Source organism: Podarcis gaigeae, assembly GCF_964106915.1.
Source record: "Podarcis gaigeae genome assembly, chromosome: 5".
NCBI lineage: Eukaryota > Metazoa > Chordata > Lepidosauria > Squamata > Lacertidae > Podarcis > Podarcis gaigeae.
In genome coordinates this window covers 50,678,144-50,691,684 of record NC_139681.1, presented here as the reverse complement: position 1 = coordinate 50,691,684, position 13,541 = coordinate 50,678,144, and the positions used below count along the sequence as shown (strand labels likewise).

General features: G+C 38.0%; 1 protein-coding gene across 3 annotated transcripts in view; it reads left to right on the top strand.

Moving 5' to 3' along the window:
• The window catches only part of ATRNL1 (attractin like 1), a 502,266-nt gene that overhangs the window by 245,938 nt on the left and 242,787 nt on the right, over positions 1–13,541 (top strand). For all 3 annotated transcript variants that reach the window (XM_083741181.1, XM_083741182.1, XM_083741183.1), the window contains exon 26: positions 12,824–12,902. In XM_083741181.1, the coding sequence (XP_083597307.1) occupies positions 12,824–12,902 (79 nt within the window). The remainder of the gene's footprint in view (positions 1–12,823; positions 12,903–13,541) is intronic.

The following is a 13,541-nucleotide window of genomic DNA, read 5'->3' as shown; positions in this document are numbered from 1 at the left end:
CCCCTTTGACTCACTGCTCTCCTATCCCAATCAATGAAATGGTGGAGCAAAAAAAGGGGATCTGTAATTCTTTTTAGCTTGATTCTTGGCAATGGCTTAACAGATTTACATTCTACCATTTGTGAGTCTCTGGGACAGATATTTATTATTAATGCATCTGTGAGTCTGATGGAAATAAGTGTTTTGACAGTTAATAAGTTGGCTTAATGTAACTAATAAAGCTGTTTCCTTAAAACAAAACAGAAACACTTGTATATATTAGCTTTCTCATACATTTTTTTGAGAGTGGGGCTTGATACTCAGAGTTTGAAATCCTGTTGTTTGCCATCCATTTTCTCATAGCAGTCTTACTTGGGAATGAGCAATTAACATTTCTTTGCTTGGAATGCCAAGATAGCTTGCATCCCTCAGGTATTCCCTGGAGCTCCTTTAGAGGTGCATTTTCTCGGCAGCTGTGTAGGAATGGTTCCCTACCAGCACCTTTTATATACTGTATTCTTTTATGACTTGCAACAGGGATCTTATATTGGCTTGTGTGTATTTTCTTTGTTCTTCCTTACAGCTTTGAGGAAATAATGTTTAAATAAGTTATAGAATTTGAAGCTGCTTCTTCCTTTTGCTTAGGACAGGCCCAAGGCTGCCCAGTGTGAATTATGAGATTGTGCCCACCCCGCTTTATTCCATGTACAGAATCGAACTAGACTAGCAGTTGAATGTTACTTCAACTCTGCTAATACACTGCTTAGGGGCCATGGGGCAGGCCATGGGGCGCACACACAGCTCTGTTTTTCAACACCTCTTCTGCTCCTCACATCCCAGCAACTATTGGCTGGGGCAGCCACCTCACTCTGCCTAATGGTTGGGCCAGCCCTGTACAGACTCTTCACTGTAGTTATCTGTTGCTTTTAATGTAATGCACCTATCTCCCATACTGATCATCTTGGACCTGGGTGGCATTAGCACTGTCTAGGGATCCAAGACACGAACTTTACTTTCTTCATAGAAATGCTTTGAATTATATTGGTCCAAGTGCTTGCTTGCCTTGTGTGCTGCCTGTAGCCTTATATTGGCTTCACTACTGTTCCCTTTCCCCATGGAGGTGGAAACATCTAGGGGTCCTGGTCTGAGCCAAATGCTTTAAAACTGGCTGAATTTGCCACATGGCTAAATTTACCACTTTTTTCCTTCCTGTGTTATTACTTTTGTCATTTTATTTTATTTCATGGTGTGTGCATTTTCTAATTAGCTAAATAATTAATTGTAGTTTTCTAATTAATTAATTGTAGATAGATTACAAAATTAATTGTAGAATGATAAATACTTAATCCTAGATTGCCTACCTGATTAACCTGGGTTTGCTAATAGATTAACTCCCCTTGCCGCGCAACAATCAGTTGACCCCAGCCTTTATTTCTTATCTCCACAATCAGATGCAGCATTTAAATGACCTTTCCTTGCCTCCATTAATGTCAGTGGTTAGCCCCTAAGAAACTGCAACCACAGGCTATAGTCCAGATCAGAGTAGAGGCAGTGGCAAGATATTTTAATGGCTCGTTTCCCCCTGCCAATTCTCCAGCTTCCATATTAGGTTCCTGTGAATCATGCCACTCCAGACTCCATTAGCAGACACAGGGGACAACATCTGGTAGCCATTTGAGTGTGGCAGCCTAAAACATACAACACCTGGTTGTCATTTTGAGTGTATTGTTTACTTCTAGTGGCCATTTCTAAAAGAGAGGATTAATTAAATAAATTGAATTTTATTCAAAAAAATCAAAAGGAAACAAAACAAATAAATTAGAACAAATAAAATAATATTGGTGCAGAACCCATAATCATAACATTTAACCACAGCAGAGAGTTCAGCTCCTGACACAAACTTTGCCATGGCGACTGCAGCTGCACAGAGAACTACTGCTAACCCTTAAGGAAGCTTCGCAGGTGGACACCTCCAAGGAGATTCAAGCTTTAATTTCATTTGTAGTTCCAGCCCTGCAGTCTGCACCTCCTCAACAGCCACAGCTGCAATAGAACCATCCATCTGCTGAAGCGCAAATGGTTTCTAGGCCAGAGACCAGAAGGTGCATCAACCTAACAATGGTACGACTCTTATAGGAAACAGACAATACCTCTTCTGGGGCAACAGACCACACCCAGACTATGAGTGATAATGAGGATGAATGGGGCGAAGAGTCTGATACAGAAGATTGCTCATTGCACTGGCCATTCCAACAGCAGCGCCACATGGCATTGCTGTGCAAGGTCATGTCAGTGTAGAATAAATCACCCAGCAGACATTTCTGTGCTACCTACCTCAAGGAGTGCTTTTGTGGTGTGAGAAAGTACACATGAAGTGAGAATCCATATCAGCCCACCCCATCTTTAGGAAAAGGTTCAAGGCCAAATGGCTATAAAATTGCAAAGCTATGACATGCACAAACAGTTACTACATCCTGAACCAAGCGATAATGGACAAGCTAAAGTTCCCAGTTATAGATGGCCCCATTGTGGCTCTTCTGCCTAAGACAATGAATTTCTAAGACTTGGATGTGCAACAGAGTGTAAGCTGGGTGTGGAGTTGAGAAGGTTACATTAAACAACAGGCTTGTTCCTTAAAACATCATGTCCTGCATCAGCCTTTGCCCTCTCAACTCTCCTATGGCTAGATGACTTCTAGACGACCCTCAGCAGGATCCTGACAGACTACTAAAATGTAACTCAATACATGCTTTAAATGTATGTTGGAGATCATGAGCATGACTTTTGGGCAAAGCCACACCCCAGCATCTCTGAGTCAGAAATGAAGCATATGGCATAAAATATTGAATTCAAATGCTGTTTTTGAAGAAACAAACACAGTGATCACCAGACCAATCAAATAAACAAATACATTAAAGCTTTTAATGTGTTGAGGAACAGTTACTCATGGTTGCATGCACTTTGTTTTTTAACAGTTCAGATTTTCAGTAACGAAAGTATTATTTCTGTAAAACTAAAAGAATGATTTGACAGCAAGCCATCAGAACATATTTCCATACTGTGGCTTAGTCCTGGAAATATGAAATAATAACCTTTTACCATACCATGTGTAGTGTTGTATTCACCACTGACAAGTTACAACCAGTTTCCATATCCTGGATTAAGAATAACATCTGGCACTAATCCTTTGAATAATGATCCACATGATTGTCCACTTTAAAGCGCCAGACATGGCAGCAAGGAGCAATCTTTCTTTCTCACTCACACCCGGAGAGAGAGAGAGAGAGAGAGAGAGAGATAGAGAGAGAGAGAGAGCGTCTTTGGTGCAGATAGCAGGATGGTGCTAAGAGAGAAGGAGGTTACTTCAGACATGCACACAGAAAGTGGACATTCTGCAGAGAGGAAAAAAAAGGAGAAGTTACATAGAAAGGAGAAGAGTAAGATAGTTGACAAAGGGCCATAGGACCACAAAGACCTGCTGAGTTTCTGCCTGTTGCCATTACTGCCCAACCTATTATGATTTTCCTCCTTAGGTAGTAGCAGGTTAGGTGTTTGACTGGTGATGGGAGGAGCCTGAATTCCAACTCCTCTGCAGTTACTGGAAATCAGATGGCTTGGATCACAGGCAGAGAAGCTGTGAACAGGCAGGCCTGCAAGTGGCAGATTTGAGCCATGAGTATCATGGGAACAGGGCTTGTACATTCACTATAAAATAGACAATGGGGGAAGTTTGAAGAATACCTTTATTTTGAAGTGCTTTTATTATAAAATCAATTTGTTCATGTCATCCAATAAAAATACATTACACAGTGTGAACATGTTGATTTTATAATAAAAGGGTTTGCATAAAATGGCAATACGAGCTGGTTAATATGTATGAATGTAGTAGCATAGAGAGGAAAAGCAGTAAAGCTCAAAATGTGTCAGGGCATTTTCTAAAATGAAAAGGCTACAGGATCTTGGAATTTCTTCGTCTTTTTTCATGAGCTAGTATGTAGCTTTTGAGCTTCTTGATTGAATTTAGGATCAGCCTTCTAATGTTCATACTGCAGCTCAGGCATGACTTTAATGTCCATATAGAGGTCTAGTTTACAATGGCACGACTGCATAGCTTTCTGATTACATTTTATATTCATAAATCAATTTAAGTGAAAACAACCTACAATCAGACTCTAAAGGACAGTTTGGAAAGAACAACAGGTAACAAAATGCAGAAAGAAATCTAAGGCTGCAGTCCACATACTGTCTACTCATGTGCAGTCACATAATGTAGCCTCATAGATTTCAGTGGAAATACAGTGGAAATTTGCTGCATAAAGTAGGCTGTGAGCTGTGACGAAATAGTCTGATTTAATTGGTAGCTGATATAAAATATGATAGCTGATACAGAATAACACTGGACAGTTGCGCCTACTATTGCACCCTCTTCCTGGAAGCAGAGATATCTAGAGGTGATACCCTTAAATACTCACCAGAGCCAAGGTAGTGAAACCAGCTGTGGAATGGTTGAAACCTGGGAGCTCAATTCTGTGGACTCCATGAGCAGGGTATGGGGCATAGGCTTGGGCACTAGCATAGCCAGGTGTCAAAATAGAAGATGAACAGCTTTCCCTCCCTTTTAAGCTTCTTGTAGGTTATCCAAGCGTAAATTATTGCATGTACTACTTCTGATATGGAAATTAATAGCCATATGTATTGTGGAAGGCATACTAAATGTATCATGTGAAGGACAGGGGTGCATTTCTGTTTAACATCTTGTCCTTTGGGGAAGGAACACATTGCATGCACTAGCTTCCTGAAGCATTTATGTGGAATAAAGTAGACATTCATGCAGCCAGTCACACATTATGTTTTAAATCAACTTCATTTATTTGAAGAAATATAAAATATTTTATCCGTCAGCATAGGCACAGAATGTAATGAAAGTCTTTTCCAGGAGTAACAGAAACAGAATCACACTTAACGGGTCAGAAGTTTTATTTATCCTATAAAGAACTATTTCCGTTTTTTAAAAAAATTAAACCACCCTGACTATAAATCTTTTTTATTTCTTCTTTGAAATAGATGAAAGGAGGTACTGCAGAGTTACTAGAGTTCAAATCTAGAACTTTATTAGGCCATATACTATAAGATGTTTACAGAGTATTTGCTTTCATTTGAGAGCATGTTGTTAAATTGTGAGAACTTTGTCACTGTATGTTAAGCACATGCTGTCAATTCAGCTTTTTCTGGCATATGATGCATCCTTTACCTCACATAGGATTAAGTACCAAAATCTATTCAGATTATGCATGATTTTCATGTGTTTGACATGATAGAGAATTTGGTAACATAAATATTGTCAAATCCAGTTGAATTTCTAAAGAGTAAAATCCACTGATTAGTCCTTCCAGTCATCTTTCTCTGTGGTACAACTACTGACCAAGAAGGTCATGGCTACCAGTTATTCTCTGTAGAGGGAATGTGTCTTAGGTAGTCTCATGGGTCATCCAAGTACCAAAATGGCTCCAGGTTTGAATATATGGAGCACAATCTGTGCCTTCAAACTAAGGACCAGTGGGCTTTCTATGGTAGAATGGTAGATTTGCCCACCTTGTCAAGTTTTGGGTGGCATTTAGTTGGGTTGAAACAAGTTGGTTTATAGGATGAAGTTACCTGTAATAACTGTTTTTGAATGATATTACTAATCTTGTCAACTGTGGACATCCGTCCATTGTCAGCTCTTACTGTGTTACGGTGGAATGAATACAAACAAGTATAATTCCTAGGCACAATTTATAGGAAGTAAAGTGGCTAAGTGGCACTGTTCACAGAAGTATAAGCAATGGATATAAATAGACTTATATCTTCTATGCAAAACAGCACTGTTCTCTATATGGTGTGTTTGAAATGAATTTGGGTTCTGCTACTTAATTTGAGAATTCCACTTCAGAAGCAAAACCACACATTATCATTTAAATGGCTTTTGATTGCACTTGCATTTTAATAGTTTATTTTATTTTATATAACCCATGTTTGAACTTTGCTTACATTTATGGCTAAAAAGTGGTGTTTTAATGCCAGTAAAGAGGAAGGAGTTGCAAGTGAGCTAATTATAGATAGTCCACCTGAGTATGGTTATATTAGCATAGTAATAATATGATGAGATAGTAGCAGTTTCATGAAGATACTAAATAGCATAGAGCACTGAGCTGCCTTACAAACCAGTCCCCCTGTATCCCCTTCTGAAATCAGTCCTCCAGGAAGAACTGGAGCCACATAACATTGTGCTGTCATGGCCCAAAACAGCCAAACTGTCTAGCATGCCATATTCATTAAGTCTGCATGCACACGAAAGCTCATACCAAGAACTAACTTAGATGGTCTTTAAGGTGCTACTGGAAGGAATTTTTTCATTTTTTTCAGTTAGTTCTTGATTTCTTGCTTTGGCATGAAGGTTTATAGATAGATATCCACTGACATCTCTTGAGCTCTGCTTAGATGAACAACTTCAGATGCCATGTCACTGTACCTTCTTTTCTTTACACTGTTGAATCGTACAAGTTGTGAAGAGGTGATTGCTCAGCTTCAACTGACATCCTGTTCTGTGATACTCATGCCTTGCAAATCATATTTTCAAAATAAGTGAAAGAATGTGGCATAGTTCATAGGAAATCAACCACTAAAATAATTCTTGATGAGCAAAATATCAATCACATCTTATTATTCTAGTTGGCTCCACAAAGTGCAGGAATCCTGTTCACATGTATATCTGATTTGCTTCCCCAATTAAATATGTTGCTGAAGTCTGTAATTACTTGATTTGAATATGAATTTGTCTGCCTACAATGCTCACATATATTATGAGTTGAGTGCCATTTCCTCAAGGAAATAATCTCCAACCTGGAATAGTAAATGAAATTCTGCACATGTATAATTAACATTAAAGCTGAACAAACTGCTTGGTAGGTGCATGAAAAAAACTTAAAATATTAACCTCTTAATCTAAAGGAAGCACTTTGTTTACTGTTTTGAAGTATATGTGACCATAGAAACTAGTTAAGCAGCATTTTGTTTGGCAAGTATCTTCTTTATTTAGGTTGATCAATTATTTTGATTATTTCTTGTAAACTTTGTAAAAGTGGGCTGTTGTCTTTAATTCATCTCTTTCTAAGTAACTTTCCATCATGGCTTGTGCTGTAAAATGGGTGCCAGGGAGATGAAATCAAACTACTATTCCTGAGAGGCAAAATAAGAATGCCTCTCAACATGCATGTGCAAACATCATAAGCTAGAGAGAACTCTCAGCAAACATTAATTTTTCACCCCAAGAGTCATCTGAAATTTTCATATATAAAAAGCCAATTCTAAATTGAAGAATGGAGAATTTGCCTTTCGCTATTCCCAATGCCATTGTCTGTTGGAAAATTCAGGACAGACTATAAGAAGTAGTTATTCACACAATGCATAAACTTTGGAATTTGCTACTGTAAAATATAGTTAATGTTTGTCACTTTACCTTTTTCATTCCATCACAGAAAAAACCCTCTGCAGGTTGATTTGTTGATTTGCAGCAGAGCTTACATATTTTCTAGTTGAAAATATTGACAGGCCTGTTTCCTGTTCTTGTGCTGTGCAAGATGCATACTGTTGAAATCTCTGTAGAATTTATTCACAAGATTGAATGAGATGTTAAAAAATGATTCAATTCCTTGATCAGAATTAAATTAAATGTTGTTTTCTTTAAGCAGAAAAGCAAATTTGAGAAATTCCAATATGCATCGAGGAAGAGCAACATATCCATGATGTCAGATTCCTCCATTTCAATCTTGCTGAGCTGTAGCTTTGTGTTGTTTTTTTTGGCAAATCATGGTCTCAACTATACTTTTATATATATGATTAAATGACAAGCAGTGATTTTTGTGTGTGACACTGCTGCCAATATGTTGGCTTTGCCAGATTTAAAAGCCTCTATTGTTTGGAAGCTGAACAACCCACAATGATGCAGATGTAATCCTTGTAGACCTAGGTCTGAGTTGAGTCTAGACATATGGCCAGATTTATTTGGATGTCAAGAGAGACAGTCTCAGAAATTGCAAGGCCTCCTCCTGCTGACTTCAAGGAAGGGAGATGGTGTAGTCTCCATGATTAACACAGTAACAAAGTCACAGTAACTACATATGTGCTTCACATCACCATTCTGTTTGTCCTTGTCCTGAGCCACCTGGTAGCAAGTCCCTCTGGAGTGCACAATCCCACAGTAGATACTAGTGCACAGTCTGGCAGGGCAAAGTCCATGGTCCAATCAAGCCTGGTTCCCATCTCTGCAGCTGATCCAGGGGTCAGGGCACCTGGAGGCCAGTCCCACACATGCATAGTCTCAAAGAGCTCCCTAGAACATCCAAGCCATGGTCCAACCCACCTGGGAAGTTAAGCAGACATTAGTTCTGCTTCCACTTTATACTTTGCATGCTGACTGCAACATCTGGGCTAGTTGAAGCATGCAACCCACACCTCTTCTGAGCCTACTCCACCTGAGAAATCACACACCACCTTCCATAGCTTGCAATACCCCCAGGTAGTGAGCTGGGCTGTAGGCTCCTGCCTGCCTCAGCTTCTGCCTCCTAGAACATCCCTCCAGCTCCTCTCTATGCCTCAGAGCCCACCATGGGTCCTGCTGTTCTGTTTCCTATGTACTGGCCCCCATCCCCTTGCCATCCTCCATCACCTTGTGAGTACTTCCTATATCATGCTCAGGTAATCTATAGTGTGGTTGCAGATTCTATTAGATCTTGTTGCTGATAATTCTGATTTGAGTTGGTGCTATAATTTAATTAAGCTGCATTTTTATGAAGTAGGTGTTTTTGTACCTTAACAGCTCAGCTATGTTGAAAGGAGAGGTATTGACCAGCTGTTTGTATGCTGGTTCCACATTAAGACTTGAATGAAACGTTGAGTTTTGGAAAGCAGGTGCCTGGAATCTGATCCACCAATAAGAGGAGGAGACCTTTTAAGCAGCTGAAAATTGTTTAAGAATTAGTTCATTCCCTTGGCTATTGTAGCAGAAGCATCTTTTCTCAGCCAGCAGTGAGATAACGATGTTACGTTCCTGGGATTTTGACTTCCAGTACTTTACACATCAGTCATGATATAATCTGCTTCCAAACTACTACCAGTAGCTGTGATTCACTCACTCTGCTTCTGTCATCAACCAGTCCCTCCAAGATTCTTCACATTCCCAACTCCAGAAAATCCAAGCATAAAATAAATGAGAATCAATTAAGATTGTTTGTGAGGTGAAATATTCTTTCTTATCCTTTCACATAGAATCCCTTTGCATGCATGCAAGTTACAAACAGTTTAGGAAGTTCAGGTTGCAGCTGCTGCTGTTGTTTTCACAGCAAGGATAAGCTAATGATAATTATTTAATCACGTTAGAGAGCTTTTCATATATTAAGTATTTTTATAATACTGATCCAGGTTAGCATTCACAACAAAGTCAAAATGAGGCTGAACGAGTAACAAATCCAAGATCATCTAACAACTTTATTATCTCTAATACATTTTACAGCAATGCTTGTATACAGATAAATTGAGAAAGTAGTATCTCTGTCACTCAGTTTTACTGAAGTTTATACTAGCACCAAGCCTTCAACATAATGTCCTCTAAGTTGCAGTTGTTTTGATATTTCTATATAAATCAAATAGAATGGAATGTATAAAAATTTTCTTTGAAAATAAAGTTATACATTGATCAAACTAATACAAAAAGCCTTGGAAGTATGTGAAATATTTTATGCATGGAAAGATATGGAGCCATTTATGAATAAAAAATATTTTCCAAATAAAAAGGCTTATAGGTGTTAGGATTTGATTTTCTGTTAGTATTTTATCTGACCTTTCTTGAATTTCTAATGTTCATTACTCAAGTATATTTATACAAATAATTGTTGTGAAGTGTGTCTGTGTCTGTACAGGCACATAAATATTTTAAATTGGCATAATTAAACATGAATACTAATTCAGTTACAATGGGCAAATGATCTATAACAGCTGGAATTCATTACAGCCTTGAGTAACAATACTGTATGTTGTCTGCTGAGGAAATATAGTGATAATGAATAGAGTTCTACCATATATCTTGTTTTTTTACCCCTCATTAGCATACCAGAGCAGAATATGCTGTCATGATAGTTATGAAATGCTTTGAAAGCACATATAGTAAACTAAAAAGGGAAACCAATGATTGAACACTTTTGCTTTTGATCAGGAAATGGCAGCACCAAATTTTTAACTAATGTGCTTATTATTAAGTATTCTGATGGTTTGCTGCAGTTTTGTGCATTGAATGATACATGTGCTATTCTGAATGTATTCTAATTAGAAACATAAAATATAATCAATGCGAGTTTCAGCATTTGTTTCAATGGGTGATAGGTTGAAACTATCTTCATCACTTCTGTTGCTTGCAAATAAAGCATCCTATCACTTCTTTATTTTATTTGTTTAAGGCATTTGTATACTGCTTAATGTCCAAGATTTCTAAGCTGTGTACATAAAATATTTTAAAAATACAGATAATATGAACAGTTAAAATTTATCATAAAACAGAAGATGGCTTCAAAATGTTTGCTGAAATAGGAAAGTCTTCATCTAGTGCTGGAACTTCAGCAGGGAGAGAGTCTGTCAATCTCAGTCAGAAGGTGCAAGGGAAACACAACAGTCCATGGCATTAATATTAAGATGGTGAATGATAGGCATGTGTATTTGGGAATCCCTCTGTTAAACCATCACCCACGTGGTTGCCAAAACACACTCTCCCCAAATGATCCTTAGGTGGAGTCAAACCAAGCCCTGTCCAGTGTGCATAGCTGAATCCTCCCAGGCTAGAAGTATGTAAGACATAGATTATAGAAAAAGAAAATATTTATTGTAAATATGGTTTTAACAATAAAGCACAGCATGCAGATACAGATAAAAGGTTCATTCAAATAAGTTGTACTCTGAGTTTGCCTATTGAAATTAATAGATCATGGTCATATTTATTATTTTTATTTATTAAATTTCTGTTCTGCCCTTCATCAAAGGATCACAGGGTGGTTTGCAATATAAAAATGCAAAAATGCATAACAAACAAAAGCATTCATTAACTCAAAACAGTTGTTAATTCAATAGGTCTACTCTGAGTAAAGCCTAGTGGACTACCAGCTATAGGCTGGCTTTATAATGAATGATTTTAACAACAATAAGAAAAGTTTTTTTCAGTCCCATCTAACACCCTATAGTTAAGTAATAAATTCCTGTGGTGTGTTGGAACCTCTATGCATGACCAGAAGTGCTCACATACAATAGTATTAGGGATACTGCTTTAATTGCAAGTTGGTGTGCAATTCCAAAATGTGAGCCATGGGATTATATTCTCTAGCAGAATTTTGGCATCCATATTTTAAGGAAATTACATTACTTGTGAATGTAATTCAGAGCCCCTCCAAGTGTCCCTATTTTCCAGGGCCAGTCCCGGATTTACAGATGCTGTCCCAGTTTCTGATTTGATCCCAGAATGTCCCGCTTTTCATTAGGACATCCCTGTTTTCATCAGAGAATGCTTATTATCACAAACCGGAGTCCACAAGTGAAGACATCAGAGAAAAGACACTAAGTACCATGAACATAAACCTTTCTCCAATTGCTCCCATTTCCCAGGATATAAATTACAGATAACTGAAAAAGGGGAAAACTCCCCAATAATTTTGAGCATCTCAACTTGTACACTTCCTTTCCTCCTATCAGTAATTGCAGTTCTATGAAAACTGGTTTTGCTGAAGTGCTGTTCTCTACAGAAGTGTAACAGAACAATTTTATTTTAAATGCTGTTCACAGCATTTCACACAGTGCACTGAAAAAACTAGTATTGCTTGATTTACCAACCCAAGCAATCTAAGAAATTAATATATTGACCATCTAAAACCCCTGAATACTGTGAAACTACAGGAACTCAAAAGCATGAAAGCATTGGGAGCCTAAGAACAAAACCCACTTTTTATATTAATGCAAACTTAATTTCACTGTTGATATTTATCTACTGTAGTTTTAAAAGTATTTTGGTGTTGGGGAATCCAATAATCAACCCCAAGTGAGACAGTAATAGCCTAAAAGTCTATGGCATATGAACATCTGACTCTTTTCTCTCTGTGAGAACTTTGTGATTCTCTGTAACAGCAGTTTTTTAAGAATCAGGCTTGACTTGCTGGTGGTGGGAAAGGTCCCTCCCCTTGATTTGCCCCATTGCAATTTCCCTTTATTTAGCTTTCTCTGAAAAACTGCTTTTGTTTTATTTACGTTGCAAACTGCCTTAGGATTTTTAGTTATAAAGGGTGGTGGCATATGCAATGCCATAAATAAATACAAAATGCCCTTGAATATTTCCCCAAAAGTTTCAGTGGGGATAAAAATTAGTTGTCAGGAGTGCATGGTAAGAAGGCACTTTCCCTCAACTTTGGTTTCAGTACAAAATGGTTGTGATTTATTATTGTTGTAAACCTCCTTGTTCATTTGTAGTGATGGAAAGCAAAGCAGAAAATCTGCCAGTAAATAAATGCAAGTTTTTGCTGTGCTGTTGACTACCATAATATTTGACCAAATTACAGCTTCTGGATATGCATATTGGATAAGTGGCATTTGTTATCAGACACCAAGAGAACTAGGGATTGGTGGACTATGTTTTTGTTTCGTTGCTAGTTCGCCTTTGTTAGAATATGCTCTCCAGTCTTACTGCCTTCATGCCATCAAATGTCAATGCTTTTCAGAAAGGGTTGTGCAAAAACACTCTAGTCTCTCATTCATTTTTCATGTTTTACTTTTGCAGCTGTTTCTTGTCGTTGTTGTTGGTTGCTGCCGTGGTCTGGAAAATCAAACAAACCTGCTGGGCTTCTCGACGAAGAGAGGTATCAGTAACACTGGAATTACTATGATGTTTTTTTTTGTCTCAGAGCTGCAGGTGAACATGCAACCTGCTTGTCACATTTGGGAAATTAAGCGAAATCTTTTCACACATAACATTTTTTTCTTGCCATATTCAGGCAGTACAGGATAATCTACTTTCTTTGCTTGGATAAACGTGGCTAGTTTACTACAAGTTTGACCTGTGAAAAAACTGTGCTGCTACTTTTTTACATCCCCTTTGTAAGCAATAAATGAAAAATATCTGTTAAGGGTTAGCTGCAATTTTTCAAAGTTGGCCAAGGTCAGATTAGTTTGATATTTGCCCTGTTTTCATATATTTAGTGTACTCTGTCCACAACTGATCTTTCTACATGTGCACCTGGATATTTTGCCCCTTTTTCTTGGCTTGTTTGGAGGGCAGGTAGGAGCACCTAACTTTAAAAAGCAAACATAGCTTTGGATTTGCCCCACCTCTCCCTCTTCCTGGTTTAGTATACATGAAGTAATGCTCAGTTCTGTTATGGTGCCTGCTGTATTGAGCTTGAAAATAAGAATCTGAAGTACATTTAGATGGCAGTCTTGATTCTTTCTTTGCACTTACAGCCATAGCTTCAGTTCAAGCTGCTGCTGCAAAAGAGGAC